The sequence below is a fragment of the Takifugu flavidus genome, chromosome 17, assembly GCF_003711565.1.
Source record: "Takifugu flavidus isolate HTHZ2018 chromosome 17, ASM371156v2, whole genome shotgun sequence".
In the NCBI taxonomy this organism is placed as follows: Eukaryota; Metazoa; Chordata; class Actinopteri; order Tetraodontiformes; family Tetraodontidae; genus Takifugu; species Takifugu flavidus.
Window position 1 is genome coordinate 458,300 of NC_079536.1, and position 21,644 is coordinate 479,943.

Consider the following 21,644-nt stretch of genomic DNA (forward strand, 5'->3'; position numbering starts at 1 on the left):
GATGAAGCATCAATAAAACCGACTGATGGTCATCGACGCTTATCGGAAGACTCACCTCCTCCTGTTCACCCCCCACAGCCCGGAGGAAGGACCAATATTAAAGCAAAGGTTCACTTCTAACCCACCTCCACCTCCACCTCGTGTTCTAAAGACCAAACTGCTACAGTAACTGAGCAACCTTTGGCAATCAGAGGACAGGAAGACTTAAAGAAGCAGTTGAAATGCAAAGTAGGACTGAATAATCTTTTCAACAGCGCTCAGGTACCCTTGAGCAAGGCACTGAAGCCCTAAATGCTAACTTAGGGCCCTGCAACGAGCTGGCCACGCACTTTAGGGTGCACCCTGCCTTTGCCTATATCCTCTGTGAGATACAGTGGTCATGAAGAAAGAGAAGCCCCAAATCTCCTCACTCGGTGGTTTAGCCACCCTAGAGCCAGATCTATGGAACGTGGCTGCTTCGAACACTTTACATGAACAGCACGTTCTGACCATGGCTGCCCAGACGTAGTTGCAGCCTGTCGGCATATCATTTACTTTAGTAAACGTGTTTTTTTAAACATGTTGTTCATTCAAATCTTACTGAGACTCTGGTTTGCTGCTATAGTTTTACCTCAAAGTCCTCATCTGTCAAGTAGACCTCCAGTCGAAGAGGGTCGACACCCTCAGGCAATGGCCGGGCTAGAAGCTCTGCCAGCGGGTAGGTGGTCTTACACAGCCGGGCCAACACATCTTCCACGAGGATGATCTGGTTACAGACCTCTGCCTCCTTGACAGCACAAGAAGTAAATATTCAAAGCAGAGTTAAAGAAAAGCAGAACAGCTAAAAATGCCCAGGGCCTCGTGTTTGGCTGCAGCATCATGTAAATCCTGCAGGCCTGACCCTTCTCCACACACCCTCTCTGTGATCTCAGCGATGTCCTCTCGATGCTCCCAGCTGGGGAACATGTTGGTGAAGGTGAGAGGCTCCAGACCTGCATGGATCAGGTACGCCTTCGGTGGCTTCTTCCCATTTTTGTCTGTTGCAGAAAACCGAAAATGCTTGTTTCATTTTAATATAGAAAAGCAGTGAAGGCTGGGTCCACCAAACCTAAACCAGGCCCCACACAATGGCGGAACCACAGGTCACCAATGACGGAACCGCGGGTCACCAATGGCCGAACCACAGGTGACCAATGGCGGAACCACGGGTCACCAATGGCTGAACCACAGGTCACCAATGGCCGAACCACAGGTGACCAATGGCCAAACCACAGGTGTGGCTAGAGTACCTTGGCAGTACTGCAGCACAGTCTCCATGGCACATTTCCTGTCCACGTCCCAGCGAATACGAGCGGAGCCAGTGTTTCCAGTGTCCTGAGGCCACCAGCCCTGCCACAGATAGACCTCATGGTGGTTGTCTACCAGGAACAGGGCTGAAGATCAGACAAAAATGGTCAGGTAACCATTAGCAATAACCTTGGCGATACGAGCAAACCTGCAGAAAATATTAACCGTCATCTTTTTCAAAACATGCTATATAAAGGTTAGCTAACGCGGAGATCGTATATAAACATACGACCTGACGAAAGAGTTGCAAAAATATGCAAGAGCTTTTCTCAGAATCATCTGGGATCTGGCAGATGAGGCTGCAGGTCAAAGGCACCTGGCTGTGAGGCGGTGTACAGATCCTCCTCCAGGAAGGGCATGGAGTTGACCTTCTTGGAGTCTCTCGCTGGATACAGAAACTCCACGGCTGTAAACTGGCCAGAGCTGCTGCTCAGCTGGTAGAGTCGGGGGGTGAAGTTGAATCGCCCCGGGTCTGAGGGTCAGAGGTCATTCCACAGTTGTGATCACGGGATCAACAGAAATCCGCTGTGGAAAATGAAACGTGCTCCCTACCTTGCAGCATGCAGTCATAGGCTTTCCTGTCTCTCCGCCCAAGGGCTTCCCAGAATGCTGCAGGCTCCGCCCCCTCATCACATTCCCAAATAGTAACATTGCTGCTGCTGTGGAGGCCTGTTTCTAGAGGGCATCTACACACAACACTCAGATTCAGGCAGGTAAGACGACCGAGCAGGTTTCCAGGCTTCTACTCACTGCTCTTTAATCTGGTTAGCTGCAGTTCGCGCCACTTCCTGAGTGTGTGTCTGAGCCTTGCAGCCGTGCCACAGGTAGATGAGCGCCTGGCTGACGCACAACAGCAGCATGGAGACGCGCGAGCGCAGACTGCTGCAGTTACACGCCACCTCCACTAGGTGTCCCTCCACAGCCACTTCCCCACGAACACAGTACAGACGCCAGTCGTCTGTTATAAAGGCCACAGACGCAGAGCAGGAAGCGTTTTAGCGGGTGAAACAAAGTTGTGGTCCAACACAACATTAACAGTGATGTGGACGTACTCTGGCAGTTCTCCTCCTCCTCCTCTTCCCTCTTTCCTGAGTGGATGACCATCCCCCCCTTGAAGCACTGCAGGAAACACGGAGGTTCCTTGCCCTGCTGGACCTGAACCTGAAGTCAATTGGGCCAGGACAAAAGGAGATGGACCACTACTACTTAAAAACATAAGAAGTGTAACTGCAAAAAAAACCATTATATGACTCAGTTGTTAGTAACTTGACAACATTTCACACAGTGAACGATACCACTAGTTAGTGTCCTGGTTGGGAAACACACTGATAGATGTCCGCTCCATCCTCTGCCCTCCACAATAAATAAATAAATAATAAACCAGGTGCCTCTTCAATGAAGGAACTCACGGAAATCACGTGATGTTACCAATTTGTGGTCTCTAACACGGTCCACAAAAGACGACATTATATGCAATAGTTCCTCCATCTAGGTGATTTGAAGGTTGTACCTTTTGTGTTTGGATAAACGTGTCTATTATGGGTAATTCCATTATTTTCCAGGTCCGTTCTGCACAGTTGTCACTGATCTGCCGTAAACATGATTTTTCATTTTGAACATTTTCCAGATCTTTAACTTTTTCTTCGATCCAAATTTCTGTCCCACAAGCGCAGCGTTGTGCCGAGCTTTAGTGACGTAGCGCCCCCTGCTGCGCCATTCAGCTAAAGTAGACATTTTGGGAGCGGAGATGCACCAGAACTGCATCCAGAACATCTAGCGGCTATGTTTCATTGGTTTTTCTGCTCTAGCATCACACAATGACTGAGAAAGGAAAATGTGTTGGTATCCCAAAGGAAAATGGTGTCTTGAGTATGGGATGGAGAGACTACATGCAACAGTTTGGGCTCTGCTGGTCAGAAACTCTGACAATGTCATCAGACACTGCTCATTATCATTATTTTTAATCCCAGCGTTCTCATTGGATCTTCCACTAGCTAAACTTTGAGCAGGCGTGAACAGTTCCAGGCCGCTGGTGATAGCTCATTAGGTCTAGTTGGCCATACCTGGGCACCGCGCTCCTCATCCAGCTCCACGGTCATGAGTGCCGATGTTCCCTTCTCACTGATGGTGGCGTTGCGGCCCTGCCAGAAGAAGTAACAGCACTTCTCCTTTCCGGCCGCTGACATCTTGATCTCAGAATTCTGCCTTCTTCCAACTGCAGGAGAGAATGAGTTTATAGAGCTGCAGCACATCTGCACCCTGAGCCAGAGCCACACGTCACTATTATACCACAGTTTGAACGTTATGTTGAAAAAGCTATTGCGAAATGATTGATTTTGACAGGGTTATGATGAACGGATCCAGAGTGACGAGCGCGATGCTGTTCTGGAAAGATGTCTAGAACCAATCATTGGAGTGGCGTTGCTCCAGGGGACCCACCTGCTGTGCTAACCATGTACTTCCACTTCACCACGTAGGTGTCGCCTTCATGGAACTGCCCGATGCTCTGGCGTGGCAGACGGCTGTAGTCGAACTCCAGGATATGCCAAACCTCCACTGCCAGGGTGGTAATCTCATAGCTCCGCCAGTCCTCCGCCTCCACCAGACCGTAGCCGCGGCCCACATTCGTGCCGTCCAATCGGGTGTTGACAGGCCTGGGCTGAAGGTGCAGCATCAGGGAGGTGTCACAGGCGTTACGTGGGTCAGAGTGGGATGGATCCTGCTGTGAGGATGAAGAGTGAGAAGACTGGGACCGAACCAACACCGCTTCCTGATTCCGGATGAATCGCCGTACTTTCTGATCCGACACGCGGTCGTTGGGGACTTTGCTGGGACTGGGGGTTTTCCTGGAGTCGCTCCAGTCCACGAACTTCTCCTTGAACAGAGTTGTTTCATTGTGCTGAGTCAGCCTTCCAAACACCGCCCAGTCCGGTCGCCCCTGACCTTTCCTACCACACATTCATCATCCACAGAGGGAAGCAGATAAAGAACAATGCTTCTAAGTTCTTTCCATCCTGATATCGGGCCCTGCTCCTCTGATACATCCAGAATATTATTACAGAATGTTCCATCATGTGGGGGTGCAGAGATGTGCATACTTGGGGATGAGCGGGTTGCACTCTCCTGGGTCCAGTGGGTTGATGTCACAGTTGGTGTAGTCGAAGGTTCCGTTCCACAGGTGTTTGGCCAGCTGGAAGGCCACCTTCCTTTGGGCCAGCGTCACTTCCTTCCCGTGCCAGATATACATCTCACTGCCAAAGTCAAACACCAGAACCTGCAACAAACAACAGAGATGATTCTGATGGAACAGCCGATGTGTCACTAGAAACATGTCCGTTCCTACTCATGTGTCTGACCTCTTTAGGGTCAAGCAGAGAACAACGAGGCATTTTGGCCCAGAAATCGTCATCTGGAACCAGTCTGTCCTCCACCAGGCGGTATATACAGTTGGTCTCCACGATGGCACCTTCATACAGCTCGTCCTCATCTGGTGTTCCTGCAGCTGAAGGAGGAGAAAAGCATTTATTTCAACACTTGAGAACTGTATTTGTCAAGGTTTTGTGTGTCAAATGTAAAATGCTCACATTGAATACTCAACTGTCCTCCTAGGATTTTCCAGAATTCCTGGGAAGCGTGGTTGTTCATGCCTTCCTCAATGAGCTGGACATCTTGAGCTCGGCAGCCCATGTCTCTCTTACTTTGGATAAAATTAGCTAACTCTGATGCCTAAACACAACATCAAAGAAATAGATGAGGCGTCATTTTAGCACAAACCTTTAAATCCACAGGTGATTTACAGGATTCTACAGCTGTTACTTATTCTATGAGTGCTGCTATAGAGTAGAATAGGAACGGGACTTTTTACAGATGTTACAGCCCATTTCCCTTCCAGCTGTGGAACTATTTGTTTTGGTGGAGCCAAATACACGATTCACTAAACGCACAAACCTTAATCTCATGTCCCTTATTACTGTTACCTAATAAAATGTGCTGGTAGAACTTTCTGGGTAAAAGCAAAACCACATGAGGGAGCGATGTTGTGCAGCACCATCGTACGGTACCAACAGAGTCGTTTATCAGTTCAAGGTCAGTTCAAGGTCAGGAGGCCAGGCTGTTTCCCAGGTGTTTCCTCTAAAACACCAAGCGTGGCTTCCTGTGTTAGGGTTAGGGTTAGTCTGCCTATATAGCGTCAGGCTTCTCAACCCTAAGCTTCTGTCACACCACAGATGAAAGACGCCACATGTTTTCAAGTTCTTAACTCCTCCACAGTCAGACCTTGTTCTTCTCAATGACATTTGCAAATTCTCCAGTCCAGACAAAGCAGTGTTGTGGTGTAACCAGCAGGAAACAGTCCCCGCTGTTCAGGGAGGGTGCTCTGGGCTCCACCAGCCGGGTCTGAACATGGCGTCGTCCTGAAACACCGTTACAGAGACGGATGGTTTAATCATCACAGGTAACACTCGAAATGTCTTTACATCTGTTTTCACCAACTCTGTCCCACAACCTCCTTAAAATTAGCCTCTGTGGCACCTCTGGGAGCTAAGGAGACGTCACTATGGAAGCTTCTGATCAGCAGAAGGCTTTGCATTTGGTCTGACTGTAAATATGACTAGGGATATTATTTTAACTATAAACGCCACCTAGTGGTCAATCCTAGAGTAAGACTATAGTATCTGATGCTGTAAATCACATGATCCCACTAATGGGTTTTGTTCTGGAGGAGATCCGAACAATCATGATGGATTTGTGCATTCCCCTCTGCTGGTGAGGTGCACTGACCTTTGACCTGTAACAGCATGAGTTTCTTGTAAGGCACCGCGCTGTTGTTGGACACGTGTTCAGAGATGCTGACGCTGCGCAGGTTGATGCTGCTGAAATTCTCCGTGCTGGCCAGACCGGCCAGAGCCACGTCAGAGAAGCCAGAGGTCTTGTTCACTGCAGGGGAACACACCAACGTCATCAAGCGTCATCATAACACAGAAAAAGACGGTAAATAAATGACCAGGCCTATGATCAAGACTCTGGACACGACCCAGAAAGTGACGACTGAACTAGGTCAGCTCACATCCTCACCCTTATGTATAACATATATAATAATAAATATATAACAATATAATGTCCTAGCTCTTTATGGAGAACATAGTTTACTGGCATATCCAAAGACACTCACTCCTCTCAGCCTTCATCCTCTTGCTCTCCAGCTGGCCGATGTTCAGCCTTTGCTCCGTGTACTCGTGCCTGATGTCCTCCCGGGCAGCCAGAGATTTCAGGGGGTTCCTGGACGCCTGGATGTTCCGGGTCGGGCGAACTGCTCGCTTGTGCTGCACCATTTCTGAGGTTAGTCTAAGGAAGAGTAAGGTATCAAAATGGCTAAACTAGTCCCAGAGTCCAGATTTGGGCTTGTAGAGCTTACTTTGGTGCCAGAGGACCAAAGATGGCATCGAAGTCTTCATGGACTTCCAGCATGTTGACAGAGGCTGGGAGCTCCTCCACCGCGCGGTAGAATTTAGAGAAGGCTTCATCCTCGAGGGCCATTACTTCCTTTACCTTCTTCTCTGTGACTGTGATGGTTGCCTCTGGGAGACAAGGTGCTGAGGAGGAGCAGGGTGGAACAGAGAGATCATCTCATTTGATTTGATTTAAAATACTAAAAAAATAATAACCTTGTTTTAAAATTTTCATAATTCTAAAACTAAAGACGATTAATGCTAATCACCTAGCCGGGGACACATTCATACAACACTGGTTACATGGTCATTTTCCTGTCAGGGAATAATAATAATAATAATAATGATAATAATAATATAATAATAATAATAATAATGATGATAATAATAACATAATCCAACAATGACTGACCTTTATTGAGCTTTCCAAGGAAGGACTCCAGCTGCTCAAGCTTCATGTCCGACTCCACGTTCAGACCTGATCCAGCCTTCGTCACTGGATTTAGACACAAATCTGCAGATTAATATCTTAATTTAAGAGTGAACACGGGGTGATTAATGCCAATTTAAGAGAGAAGATGAGCAACAGGGAAACTGAAGTGAACACATTCATTCATTCTCAGAATAATATAGCTAAGAAATGATTAATAATTTGACAGGTTTTTGACAGTGGCCCCCAACTACCTGCACACAGTGTTATTTAAACATCATATAGGTGGTTCACACAATTACCAATTACACAGATGGGGGGGGGGATCCTAGGGATCCATACATGTCGGATGGGTTTGAAGGTAGAATAAACTCATCACAACAGCAACGGACCTTCCTGTGGTTTGGAGATGGCGATGGTCCCATTTTTGGGTTTGGAGAGCACTGAAGCTTGTAATGCAGAAGGAGACGCCAACCCTGAGTGAGGAAATCATGGTCACATGGTCACATGATCAGGTACCGGTGTGTGAACAAATTAGTTAAATAATGTACCAATAAAGCTAACGTATATGCCCACGCAGTGCATGTGGACCTAGCAGTAGCAAAAGGCCTTAAAATGAGGAGTGGGAGGATTCTAATGCCCATCCAGACATCCATGACATTAATCTGTGCGAGTCCATTTACATGTGTGGAAAACACACGGATGTGTCAACAGGGACTCGAAGTCCTGAGCACCTCCAGCCAGGAAACCTTTTTCTTCTTGGATATCAGTCTGCTTCATCGCAGGAGCTGTGCAGAGTGTCGTGGGCTCTGACCTTTCTTCACCATTCGTGCAGCAACGGTGAACTGGGCGGAGTCGTTGGCAGCGCCATGACCTTTGGCCTTCCAGGCCTCCTCCTGGGCTACTATCTGCTGCTTCCTCTCCTGGATGGACAGGTGAGCCTCGACGTTGCGGACCTCCGTCTCAGACTGGGTTATTCTCTAAAGAATAGGCACACGTGGATCGGACTGGCTGAATAGAGGAATTACATGGAGATTCAACTAGAAAGGGACATCAAAGAACATGTGATATGTCTGAACATGAGATATGTCTGAACATGTGATATGTCTGAACATGTGATATGTCTGAACATGTGATATGTCTGAACATGAGATATGTCTGAACATGTGATATGTCTGAACATGTGATATGTCTGAACATGAGATATGTCTGAACATGTGATATGTCTGAACATGTGATATGTCTGAACATGTGATATGTCTGAACATGTGATATGTCTGAACATGAGATATGTCTGAACATGTGATATGTCTGAACATGTGATATGTCTGAATGGCAGAATCTTGACTACAGGACTGTCAGGGTCACCTTCCTTCTCCAGGGGTGTCTCTCATCCACCTGCATGGTTCGAGGAGATGCAGAGGGCGAGATGACCACACAAAAGGGCTAGGATGTAAGAGGATGGGGGGGGGGGGTACAGATATATGAAGCTTTGGGTGTTGCCAGGCTGATAACACAGGTAAATGAATGAGGGGGGATCAGGCTCCTACCTGTGCAACTGACTCATTGGGAGAAGAAACATGGAAGGGAGGGTCAGCAGGTGGAGAGGGAGGAGGTGCAACGATGGGCTCCTAAAGATAAAATCAGAGGACAGATGAGCAGAATGATCCAGGTGATGGAAATGAGGACTCGTTAAGACAAACAGAGTTACTGTATCATTACTCAGGACGACTACATATCGGTGTATGTTCTCCTATTTTCCTAATAGGTATGTGACCAAGAGCTGCTTGAAACCCATCAAAATTAGGGAGTCATGTTCGGTGAACTGTGAGTATTGACACTGTGAGTATTGTCGTGCGCATGCTTTTTTTGTGTTCTTTTTATATTTTGCATGGTTTTACTATCCCAGCCAGTGGTGCAAGATCACGTGATCTGTGATGCAACTGGAATTCCGGAACTACCTCGGTTTGAATTAGCTTGGTAAAGATTATGTGTTGGAACAACGGGAGACTTTATTTTATTCTGATGCAGTTGCATAACTTTGAACTGAAAGAGGAAACAGGAAATGATGTAAATTGTGTTGAACAAGGGGAGACGAAAAGCTCTTAAACTTGATTAGGAATCCAGTGTTCACCTCTGATCTCATTAGAACATCATGTGATGAGGTGTGTGTGTGTGTGTGGGGGGGGGGGGGGGCGACAGCTAAACAGAGAAACTTTCAACACCCCCACAGAACTAAACTCTGCATGCAGACAAAAATCACCTTTATTCTTTGACAGACAAGGAACAAAGAGAAGAAAGAGGGTTTACATGAACATGCAGATTAGCAGAGAAAGTGGAGTCGTAGCTACAGAAGCTAGCAAGGTGCAACGAACAATTCCTCCTTATCTTATGATCTTATGAACATTTGAGGAAAAAGTCAGCTCCATGCACAGAATTCTTCTAAATAAATATACATGTGCAACGAAACTAAACAGAGAAGTGGGTTTTATTTACGAAATTAGGCAAAAGAATCCTGATTAATCTTAAAATTGAGTATAAAGTATTAAATTCATGACCCCATATTATTAAACAGATGAAGGCAGCAGCTTAAGAGGAAAGTAGAAGCTTGGTTTCTAAAATTTGACAATGGGAACGTGAATGTTTGAGTTAAATAAGAATTGTGTGGTTAAAATGTATCGTGATAGCCTTTGCATTTTCACATGCGACAGTAAATCAGAACAGTGAAACTCTAATATACATTAAAGTTGCAACTGACTAAATCAATTAAAAAGCTCTGAGAAATAGGACAACACGAAATATTCTCCACACATTCTCTTCAGAACCTAGAAACACCCAAGGATGCTGTGACGAGGCGTTCAGGGGTTGTGGGATTTAAGAGTGCAGTGTTAGAAGCTGTTATGTGAGGGAACAGATGTGCTTCAACTCTTCTCGTCAAGAACAAACAATTAAGATGAAGGTGGTTGATTGATCAACCAATCATCTTATCGTGGTTACCTTTGTGTTGAGGCTTGGCTCCGCCTCCAGTGGCCCAACCTGGTGGTCACCAAACGTGGCCCCGCCCTGCTTCCTGTTGATTCTGTTCCTCCAGTCTTGCTCGCCACTCTTCTTCAACAACGCCACTCTGAGGAGAGGATTTCAATTCAGAGGAACTGAAATAAAAACTCACCGTACAAGCATTCATCTATGTACTGAACTGAACTATATCTGGTGTGATGCTGCTGTCATGTTACTGGCTGTCCAATAACAGGACAGCTCTTCAATAACAGTAATATTGGGTCCAATAACAGGACAGCTCTTCAATAACAGTAATATTGGGTCCAATAACAGGACAGCTGTTCAATAACAGTAATATTGGGTCCAATAACAGGACAGCTCTTCAATAACAGTAATATCGGGTCCAATAACAGGACAGCTCTTCAATAACAGTAATATTGGGGTCCAATAACAGGACAGCTCTTCAATAACAGTAATATTGGGTCCAATAACAGGACAGCTCTTCAATAACAGTAATATTGGGTCCAATAACAGGACGGCTCTTCAATAACAGTAATATTGGGTCCAATAACAGGACAGCTGTTCAATAACAGTAATATTGGGTCCAATAACAGGACAGCTCTTCAATAACAGTAATATTGGGTCCAATAACAGGACAGCTGTTCAATAACAGTAATATTGGGTCCAATAACAGGACAGCTGTTCAATAACAGTAATATTGGGTCCAATAACAGGACAGCTGTTCAATAACAGTAATATTGGGTCCAATAACAGGACAGCTGTTCAATAACAGTAATATTGGGTCCAATAACAGGACAGCTGTTCAATAACAGTAATATTGGGTCCAATAACAGGACAGCTCTTCAATAACAGTAATATTGGGTCCAATAACAGGACAGCTCTTCAATAACAGTAATATTGGGTCCAATAACAGGACAGCTCTTCAATAACAGTAATATTGGGTCCAATAACAGGACGGCTCTTCAATAACAGTAATATTGGGTCCAATAACAGTAATATTGGGTCCAATAACAGGACAGCTGTTCAATAACAGTAATATTGGGTCCAATAACAGGACAGCTGTTCAATAACAGTAATATTGGGTCCAATAACAGGACAGCTCTTCAATAACAGTAATATTGGGTCCAATAACAGTAATATTGGGTCCAATAACAGGACAGCTGTTCAATAACAGTAATATTGGGTCCAATAACAGGACAGCTCTTCAATAACAGTAATATTGGGTCCAATAACAGGACAGCTCTTCAATAACAGTAATATTGGGTCCAATAACAGGACAGCTGTTCAATAACAGTAATATTGGGTCCAATAACAGGACAGCTCTTCAATAACAGTAATATTGGGTCCAATAACAGGACAGCTCTTCAATAACAGTAATATTGGGTCCAATAACAGGACAGCTCTTCAATAACAGTAATATTGGGTCCAATAACAGGACAGCTCTTCAATAACAGTAATATTGGGTCCAATAACAGGACAGCTCTTCAATAACAGTAATATTGGGTCCAATAACAGGACAGCTCTTCAATAACAGTAATATTGGTCCAATAACAGGACAGCTCTTCAATAACAGTAATATTGGGTCCAATAACAGGACGGCTCTTCAATAACAGTAATATTGGGTCCAATAACAGGACAGCTGTTCAATAACAGTAATATTGGGTCCAATAACAGGACAGCTCTTCAATAACAGTAATATTGGGTCCAATAACAGGACAGCTCTTCAATAACAGTAATATTGGGTCCAATAACAGGACAGCTCTTCAATAACAGTAATATTGGGTCCAATAACAGGACAGCTCTTCAATAACAGTAATATTGGGGTCCAATAACAGGACAGCTCTTCAATAACAGTAATATTGGGTCCAATAACAGGACAGCTCTTCAATAACAGTAATATTGGGTCCAATAACAGTAATATTGGGTCCAATAACAGGACAGCTGTTCAATAACAGTAATATTGGGTCCAATAACAGGACAGCTGTTCAATAACAGTAATATTGGGTCCAATAACAGGACAGCTCTTCAATAACAGTAATATTGGGTCCAATAACAGTAATATTGGGTCCAATAACAGGACAGCTCTTCAATAACAGTAATATTGGGGTCCAATAACAGGACAGCTCTTCAATAACAGTAATATTGGGTCCAATAACAGGACAGCTCTTCAATAACAGTATATTGGGTCCAATAACAGTAATATTGGGTCCAATAACAGGACAGCTGTTCAATAACAGTAATATTGGGTCCAATAACAGGACAGCTGTTCAATAACAGTAATATTGGGTCCAATAACAGGACAGCTCTTCAATAACAGTAATATTGGGTCCAATAACAGTAATATTGGGTCCAATAACAGGACAGCTGTTCAATAACAGTAATATTGGGTCCAATAACAGGACAGCTCTTCAATAACAGTAATATTGGGTCCAATAACAGGACAGCTCTTCAATAACAGTAATATTGGGTCCAATAACAGGACAGCTCTTCAATAACAGTAATATTGGGTCCAATAACAGGACAGCTCTTCAATAACAGTAATATTGGGTCCAATAACAGGACGGCTGTTCAATAACAGTAATATTGGGTCCAATAACAGGACAGCTGTTCAATAACAGTAATATTGGGTCCAATAACAGGACAGCTCTTCAATAACAGTAATATTGGGTCCAATAACAGGACGGCTCTTCAATAACAGTAATATTGGGTCCAATAACAGGACAGCTCTTCAATAACAGTAATATGGGTCCAATAACAGGACAGCTCTTGTCCTGAGTAAACTTGCTAAAGTAAACTCTCCCTTTTGCTTTCGAATTTTGGACTTAATTTTATCATGAGTTTACTTTTGTATTATTAAGATCTTGGAGGTTTTTGTAGATGGAAAGAATGAAAAAAATGCAACTTTAAAAATACCGGAGCTTTAACGGGCTGAAACATCCTAGTTGGAATGAAATGAGTCCAAATTTAAATCAATTTTTGTCTTGCAAAGAGGAAAATGGCATCAGAGTTTAAATGGATATGAGCCTGGCACGCAGCCTTTTCCATCAGCTGACATCATTACATAATTATATTATATAATAGAAATCAATCAACAGACTTCTCACACCACAGCGGCCTAATTAACCGCTAATCATGCAACACGCTGAAGGTTACACACAATTTAGATTGAGTTTCCCTCTCACACAATAGTTTATATCCAAGCAAGAAGCAGATTCATTTCCCTGTCCTGTTGCCATCCATAATAACCCCCGATGGAATCCCAGTGAGTATAAAGTGTCCTCTAAGGCATCACCCCTGATCAAAGCCTGGTGAGGGCGGAGCTCACCTGTCTCTGATGGACATGTGTCGGGCCGTCATGTCCTTCGGCTCCTCCGTCTGTTCCCAATGGATCCCTCCTGGATCCCGACAGGCACTGCTGGTCCAGACAGAGTCCCAAAGAGCTGTGGCACCACGGACAGTTGGATCAATAACGGATCAATGACGGTTGTGTTGTGACGCAGTTGTCGTGCACGTGAGAGCAGATGTTATCACAGAGCAACACAACTGTTACATGGTATCCATGGTAGGAACACTACCAAGAGCAGGATTAACTTTGGAAAATGGCACATTTCTCTCTGTTCCTACCTAAACTGCTCTGCTGGGGGTCCTGGTTCTGTCCCTTCTCCCGGGTCAGGCAGTTTTCCGACATCTGTCCGAGCCCTCCCTCTCTTCTCCATCTCTGCTGCTCCTCCTCTCCCTCCTCCTGCCACCTCCTTTCTTTGCCAGTCTGAGGCTGGGGCGGAGAACTCTGCCTGACTCTCCCCTCAGGGGAGGGCAGCTTCCTCTTCCCTCTTCCCAAATCTTGTTCCTGGGTAAACATCGGACCGCTTGAAGAATCCACTGATTCTCCGGAAGTCCAGAAAGGACCGGCGTGCTGGAAGAGTGTGTTGGGGGCAGCAGGGTTGCCAGGTATGTGGATGTCTCCTGCATGTTCAGAGGAGACTGTTCCTCCCGTCAGAGCGGAGGAACACATGGGAAAAGGTCCCAACTGGGAATCTGGTCCATTCTGAAGCTGCGGAACCACAACAATTAAACAAATCAGCTGATACGGGAACATCAGAGGGAAGGCATCACATCCCAAACCATGCAGCAGCGCCCCCTAGAAGCCTTATTAATAAACAGCTTTAAAGGCGACGCACATTACAATAAACACAGCCCTGAGGCACGAGATCTGGGAAGCTCCAAGCATCATACGCAGCATGTTTCCGTGGTCCGTCATGGACAACAGTGACAAACGGCAGCCTTGTTCTCCGGCGCCGAGGTCATCAGGATGAACGGATGAGCCATGCACGGCATTCCTGACGCATCAGGATGAACAGAGCCATGCACGGCATTCCTGATGAAACCACATGACACGAAGACAGGCCGGAAAAGAGCTGCAGCTCCAGCTGCTCTCAGGAATCAAACGCTTACTTGATGTTCAACTGGGCTGTCACACAGCTCCGGCTCATCTGGACCGTCTGGACACTCCTGGAGCAACGGTTCAGGAATTCTTTACAATTCTGGAATGGTTCACGCTTTTCCACAGAAAAGTAAAATCTGTCTTCCAGTGCAGTTTTTACTGGTTTATAGTTAAAGTTTAGATTACACAGAGTGCAATGAGGTAAAAATGATGTCGTGGGTTGCATCTAATAATAAATATATATATATATAATATCCAGGATGACTTTCATACTTCTGAGTCCTTTTTTAGCCTTTTCCTGCAAGTGTTCATCATGTTTTTCTGGTCCTGGTGGCAGCTCACCCATACTGTATAATGCTAAAATGGCCTGTTTATTGATGTGATCTCTCTCAGAACATCTGTCAGAACATCTGTCAGAACATCTGTCAGAACATAACCACAGCTGAACATCCACCCAGAATATGAAAGCACCCATAATCATATCACCACATTTTCTCCAACACCAACAGTGTTTTCAGTTTGGAGGTTTTTTTAGGTGTTGTAAACACAATATTACAATATTTGACCAGGACAACTTAATTTTCAGAATCAAACTAGTCGTTTTCAACCAATTTTATTTTGATTCCATTGTCACCACTGGTTGAAGAGCCGTGCTGAAGAAGCTTAAGTGGACGTCCTACCTGCTCCATGTCTCCCAGGGTGATGGGCTGTGTTTGGTAGCGGGCGTTGTTCCTGCGGTGCCGAGCGTCCCCTCTGAGTCTGGTGACCCGGGTCGGAGGCTGAGCCAGCCTGTTGAAAAGGGCCATCTTCTCAGCCAGGCTCAGGGTGCACGTGTCAGGTTCACCTTGACTGGGACTTGGCTGCTTTCTCTCCATCATCGGTGCTGGTTTGGAGGCCTCGAGCAGGGTGCGGTCCAAAACCTGCTGAGAGGTGGCGTTCTGCTGCGAGGCTGCCTGCAGGCTGAGCAAGGAGAAAAAGGCTGCTACAAATGCTGCTCGGATAAGCTAAGAAGAAGAATGCTACAGAAACAATGAATAAAGACCATGCAACAAAACTGGCTAAATTAACCAGATTCAGATTTCTGACCCCTAAATCTGATGAGAAGTCTCACTGGAGGTATGAGTCGGTTTTAATAGGTGGAAACTTCTCAAGTTACACTAAAGTAGGATTGTAGATTTGCCTTTGGCTTCAATTCAGTTTACCGCCACTAGAGGGCGCCAAAACCCAACACTGGGAGCTTCCAAAGGTAACGCCGCAGATTGATTTCAGTTAGTAGCACTGTCGGGTTGTGACGGGTGAGTATGAGACTCCAGGCAATGTACCTGTGTGCAGTGGCAGCACTGCCACCTAATGTGGAGACAACAGTCTGTGGCTCAGAGGGGGGGGCGCTACAGAGGTCAGGAGGAGGACAGACGTACAACAGAGAGGCAGAAGGAAACACAAGGTGATCTCTGGAAAATCATTTCAAAATTAAACCACAGAAATCTTTACAGCTCAAGAAATCATTCCTCTTGATATTCATATCATGCCGTTCACCCTTTCTACTTTAGAAATTCTTAATATTTTCAAATCAGTTTAATTATTTTCATCATTAATCATCAGGGCAACATTATGTTTGATAGGTTATCAGGTTCAGCTAAATTTGAAGTAGGATTCTAAATTATCTTTGCATTCTGAGCTACATTATTATTATTATTACATCATTAATAGAGATTTATTATTCACCCTGTTATTTGTCCATTTCTGCTGCCTTTAGTGTTAACTTAAGTCTCTTCTAATATAGCACATCGATCTGAGAGTCTCTACGCAGGTTCCAGATTTATTTTCCCCTTTATAGATCATCCGATAAAAGTTTCCACAATCCTCAAATGGTTTCTTACTGGGCAGCAATGACCACCTCCTGGGTGGTGACGGGCTGGGTCCTGGAGCGGTCCTGAGCTCGCCTCAGTCTCCGATCCACTGCGGCATTCCTGGATCGGGCTTTAGGGGCTCCTCCATCAATGCTCTTTTCCAGTTCCTGTTATTACATATTACCATAAAAATGAAAATTAATAGAATATTTCACTCACACCAAGTAAAATTTATACGAGCAGATGAAAAAAGAAGAGCCCAGAAATGAGGCAAGACGCATGCGCCACTCTTCTGTTGCCACTGAGGGGAAAATGAACGTAGAACCAGAGTCGGCCGAGCAGATATGATGAGAGGAACGTGTGCCTCCAGACCAGAGGACGAGTGTCTTCATGTTTAAAACCTCCCAGGAGGGGACAGACGTGACGCTCACCCTGAAGAAGGAGCGCTTGGCCGCCACACTTAGCTTCGCTCGCTCATCCAGCTTTTCATCATCAACTGGACAAACACAAAGATTAAAAAATGAAGAATTAGATCATCCTGTTGAAACAACAATATCACAACAAGCTTTCGCTCTTTAAATGGACGATGCCAGAAAAGAAAATGTTGCACTGACTTTGAAGAAATTATATTAAATTTGAGTGTTATTATGGAACCTTTCTGGCTAACGAATGATCAAGGTTGTCATATAAATTACAGATATGAATTCTCTTTGTCCTCTTCTGAACCTTTGCTGTGCAGCTACTGTGAGCACCAGCAACAACTCCAGAAGTTTGCGTTTAAAAGTTGGAGTGATTTGGAATCTCGTTCCCACACTCTCCCGCATCTCCTTGTATTGACCTATTTTGCTGTATCTGTGGCTGTATTTATCTTTAGGTCAACTCATTTTTGTGTGGTGAAATCCATAGAATAAATTATTATTATTATTCGGCAGCATGGGATCAATGTTCATCGTTATGCTGATGACACTCAGCTCTATTTATCCATGAAACCAGAGGAGACAGAAGTTAGTGAAGCTCCAGACCTGTCTGAAAGACATAAAGTCCTGGATGTCTTCAAATGTCCTCCTCCTTAACCCAGGAAAAACTGAGGTCATGGTGTTTGTTCCTGAACCTCTCAGGGGTAGATTAGATCACATGATCACTCTAGATGGGATCTCATTAACATCTAGTCTCTCTGTGAGGAATCTTGGAGTAACTTTTGACCAAAATCTCTCCTTCAACTCACACATTAAATTAGTCTCTAGAAGTGCCTTTTTTCACCTGAGGAACATCACAAAGATCAGGAAGCTACTGACCCACCATGATGCTGAAAAGTTAGTCCAGCATTTGTTACTTCCAGGCTGGACTATTGTAATTCTTTATTATCTGCTATGGAACCAGCTCCCTGTCCAGGCCCCCCTGCTATGGAACCAGCTCCCTGTCCAGGCCCCCCCGCTATGGAACCAGCTCCCTGTCCAGGCCCCCCTGCTGTGGAACCAGCTCCCTGTCCAGGCCCCCCTGCTATGGAACCAGCTCCCTGTCCAGGTACGGGAGGCTGACTCCATCTTTGCAGCAGGTGAACCTTCCATATGATTCATGTTTAACTTGGAGATCATTTAATCTTCCACTTGGTGAACTGTTAACTATAACAAACCTATGAATGCCGCTCTAAATAAACTGGTTAAGATGGGACGGAGGGTAAATGGATTGGTTGCAGTGGATAATGGAATAAAGCTCCTCGTCTAGAAGCACCTCAGAGCACCGACAGGTCAACAGACTGGTCAAACACATCACATCCCTGCTGATAATTCCACTAAAGCTAGCCGAGCTTAATCAATTATCTCACCAACATCTCGGACAAATGGACTAAATGAAGCCACTTAATGTCGTCTGTGGACATGCGTTACCAACACATTTGCTTCTTCAAAAAACAAAACAATAATGAGAAAAAAGTTCCTCAGAATTCTACAAAAGAAAGCAGGGAGAAAGGGAACTTACCGTCAGTGGGAGCTAGGTCTGAACTCACCGAGGACCTTTAGAAGGGCAGAAGAAAAGGCGAGTTAGCCAAAGCTAGGAGAGCCTGTGCTGGGCAGCATGTCTCCAGAAAAGTAGCTGAGAATTCTGATGTAATTGCAGGGAAAAGTAAGCTGGTTAAAGCAAAGGCGCCGTCATGCTCAATTTGAGAAGAAATGAAAATGGGAACCAGGACTGAGGAAAGAATTACGCAGGAGATCGAGAAGTGTCAGCTAACAAAAGCCAGTTCATGCTGCCCTGTTGTGGTCACATGTAACGTCTGTTGCCAAAGTCTGACCTTTGGCCTCTAAGCCTCTCTACTAACATCATTAGCTAAGGTACAAACGTTTGCTTCAGCCCATGATTAATCTGATTAAAGACCTGCAACATTCTATAGGATTATTTACAATAAGACACATGATAATAATCAGTCCAGTACTCAGAGCAGAGCGTTGATTTGAAGGTTCATCAGTCCCTCTAAAAATCAATTATTAAAATGATTAATTTCCTTCACAGTTATGATTGAGCACTATCCTGGTGCTCAGGAGGCTGATACCATCCCCCTCAACCTCACCTGAGGGCCACCAGTCAAGAAATGAGAAGATACAGTCTGATGAGGTTCTGCTAATCAGTTGTGTTTGGAAACCATGCAGATGTTAGCGTTTCCAGCAAGAGCAGCAGGCACATGTTCAGTAGCAAATCAGGGGATCTAAAACAAACCATGCGGACATTTGAAAATAAAGGGCAGCATCGTGGTTAGTCAGGGGCCATCTGTCGCTAGGTTAGGGTTACACCACCTACAGCTCACTCCTGCCACTGGCTGCTGTGGCACTCGTGGTCGTGCCCTCCAGGAAGGAATGCCGGAGCTGGGCCACAGAGACGCCACTTTCCACGTGATCCTCTATGGAGTCGTGTGCCGGGTTCCTCCAGTCGCCCGTGTTGGTGCTGAGGGCTTCTGCGTCATCACGCCCTCGGCCTCTCCCAGGGTTCCTAACCTGCAACGCCTGGCTTAACCTCAGTAGCCTGGTCATCTGCTCCCCCCCCCTCCCTCTCCAAGGGTCTTCGGTGCTCCTGTCTCTGCGATGGACCTCAGAGGGCAGCACTGCTTTCCTGCTCAACGGGAGACCCTCTGCCTTTGAGGTCTTGGTTTCCTCAAACTCTCCCTCCTGGGTCTGCTGCTGTCCCGTTTTAGTTGCAGCACCGGAGGGCCCAGATAAAGAACTGGGCCGAGCAGGGCCACAGTGGACCGGCAGGGCTTGTGGCTGCTGGTGTTTTTGGGAAGCCCGCTGAAGGCCAGGAAGGTCTGCCTGGCTTTGGTGGTATGCTGAGGGCCCGGGAGCCTTCCCCGGCCCGGGAGCCTTCCCCGGCCCGGGAGCCCTCCCCGGCCCGGGAGCCCTCCCCGGCCCGGGAGCCTGCTGGCGGCCCATCTCCTTGGCAAGCTTCTCCCTGCCTCTGATTCTTTGAGGAAGGAAAGAGTTTGGCATTTAAATGTCATGACTCTACAAGGATGCAGCTTAAACTCAGACATAGTTTGAAGTGAACACTGCAGTCAGCAGATCCTCTAAGGGAGCCTGCAGCGCCTCTTTGGGGGGGCTCAGGAAGGCTGGGTACCCAACTGGACTCACCTGTCAATGACTCTTAGGACCAGAATCAAATTTGTGGTTTGTGATTTGCAGTTATTTTTTGAGTAACTTGATAACCTTGCATATCAAGCAGTGTTTGGTTTATTTCCTTTCTTATAGAACATTTCCCATAAAACGTGGAGTCATTTTAAATCCTTCACATTTTAAATCCTTATTAATCCACTTGTTCCCTCATCACTTCCTATGAAGGACTGCAATGATACCCAGCCCTCAGTCTCACACACGGTTAAATTTACCACAGCGTCATGAAAAGTTATGTTTGAAGCAAAGGGGGCAGGAGCCGAAGGCGATGGTGGTGAGATGGCAGCTCAAAACACAGCATCTTCCACATTAGTATCAGTGAGGGGGGCTCCTCTCTACCCAAAACCAGCCTGGGAATACCTCGACGGCCAGTTGATGACAGACTGGGTGTCGCCCTCAGCATCAATCTGCAGGGACCAATCAGTGCCCCGGTTGGCCCTCACGCTGTATTAACAGAAACCCGTTGGGAGACAGGTGAATGGGTCACAGTTATTCACCCTGACACACACATAACACACACACCACACACACACACACACACACACATAACACACACCAAGTACTGACTGCCTGTCTCCACTCAGACTAGCAGGAGGCCAACCCCGCCCCCTACACACACCCGTCAAATAGTTACACTAGGAATCTAAATTATAATCAAAAGACCAAAGTACGTTATTGACAGACTGATATGTGTCTTATATATATATACACAATCCTCCATCACTGATGAATTAATGCTGCAGATTCATGCTGGTCCGACTGGTAGGTATTTGAACGGCTCCTGGTTGTTGCTCCTTCCTCCTCACGATTAGTCAGAACGACCCCTTAATGAGCACTGTAAAGTCTAACAACACTCATAGCTCGGAGGGTTTAACATTGTATATGTTACAGAGATGCATGGCCACACACACCTAGAGTTCACATTTACACACCACTGATCCACTTCGATGTAGCTACAAAAAACTCCAGAAAAGAAAAAACGCAATGTTTTCAACCACTTTTGCATGTCTGGTATGTTTTGATGGAATTCTGATTAAATTAACACAAGTGGTCACCACATATTCTTTTATGTCTCTTTGCTGCATCACCTAAACTACACACAGCAAAGACTCTGAACTTTACTGTATCACACCGTCATAACTGTAAAAAGGTGAATAATCTCATGCTGAGCCTTTTAAATGGAGGCGCTGAGATGATGCCCAGCTGTGGGGCAAAGATTTGACCAGCTTCACCCCGAGGATACAGGAACCTTCCCAGATCTCACCCCATCCCGACTCACCCACTCTCCCCAAACGCTGCTTCCTTACAGTCCTAAATTACAATCCACATTTTTCTTTCATTTTGCATATGTTTTTATCATTTTGCCTAAATATTCCTTAATGATTACAGGAAAAAAAGGTTTTTTAAGACCTTTAAATCTTATTGTTGATACATGGATTTTTGATATATGAATCGCCATCATACTATTGTCCAGGA

The 21,644-nt window shown here is 45.4% G+C and overlaps 1 protein-coding gene across 19 annotated transcripts in view; it reads right to left on the reverse strand.

Moving 5' to 3' along the window:
- The window catches only part of svila (supervillin a), a 42,411-nt gene that overhangs the window by 609 nt on the left and 20,158 nt on the right, over positions 1 to 21,644 (reverse strand). For 5 of the 19 annotated variants that reach the window (XM_057013169.1, XM_057013168.1, XM_057013162.1 and 2 more), the window contains 33 exons: positions 20,529 to 20,612; positions 19,306 to 19,962; positions 18,490 to 18,524; positions 16,944 to 17,008; positions 16,543 to 16,679; positions 15,985 to 16,050; positions 15,343 to 15,622; positions 14,674 to 14,730; positions 13,846 to 14,272; positions 13,547 to 13,661; positions 10,201 to 10,327; positions 8,754 to 8,834; positions 8,572 to 8,649; positions 8,018 to 8,183; positions 7,596 to 7,679; positions 7,186 to 7,287; positions 6,740 to 6,917; positions 6,497 to 6,669; positions 6,106 to 6,261; positions 5,602 to 5,738; positions 4,911 to 5,052; positions 4,683 to 4,828; positions 4,425 to 4,600; positions 4,121 to 4,274; positions 3,766 to 4,048; positions 3,390 to 3,541; positions 2,379 to 2,487; positions 2,077 to 2,284; positions 1,879 to 2,012; positions 1,643 to 1,798; positions 1,269 to 1,412; positions 895 to 1,016; positions 611 to 766 (listed from right to left, as the gene is read on the reverse strand). In XM_057013169.1, the coding sequence (XP_056869149.1) occupies positions 611 to 766; positions 895 to 1,016; positions 1,269 to 1,412; positions 1,643 to 1,798; positions 1,879 to 2,012; positions 2,077 to 2,284; positions 2,379 to 2,487; positions 3,390 to 3,541; positions 3,766 to 4,048; positions 4,121 to 4,274; positions 4,425 to 4,600; positions 4,683 to 4,828; positions 4,911 to 5,052; positions 5,602 to 5,738; positions 6,106 to 6,261; positions 6,497 to 6,669; positions 6,740 to 6,917; positions 7,186 to 7,287; positions 7,596 to 7,679; positions 8,018 to 8,183; positions 8,572 to 8,649; positions 8,754 to 8,834; positions 10,201 to 10,327; positions 13,547 to 13,661; positions 13,846 to 14,272; positions 14,674 to 14,730; positions 15,343 to 15,622; positions 15,985 to 16,050; positions 16,543 to 16,679; positions 16,944 to 17,008; positions 18,490 to 18,524; positions 19,306 to 19,962; positions 20,529 to 20,612 (5,287 nt within the window). The remainder of the gene's footprint in view (positions 1 to 610; positions 767 to 894; positions 1,017 to 1,268; positions 1,413 to 1,642; positions 1,799 to 1,878; positions 2,013 to 2,076; positions 2,285 to 2,378; positions 2,488 to 3,389; positions 3,542 to 3,765; positions 4,049 to 4,120; positions 4,275 to 4,424; positions 4,601 to 4,682; positions 4,829 to 4,910; positions 5,053 to 5,601; positions 5,739 to 6,105; positions 6,262 to 6,496; positions 6,670 to 6,739; positions 6,918 to 7,185; positions 7,288 to 7,595; positions 7,680 to 8,017; positions 8,184 to 8,571; positions 8,650 to 8,753; positions 8,835 to 10,200; positions 10,328 to 13,546; positions 13,662 to 13,845; positions 14,273 to 14,673; positions 14,731 to 15,342; positions 15,623 to 15,984; positions 16,051 to 16,542; positions 16,680 to 16,943; positions 17,009 to 18,489; positions 18,525 to 19,305; positions 19,963 to 20,528; positions 20,613 to 21,644) is intronic. The other 14 variants (XM_057013166.1, XM_057013167.1, XM_057013171.1 and 11 more) reach the window with 12 other exon arrangements.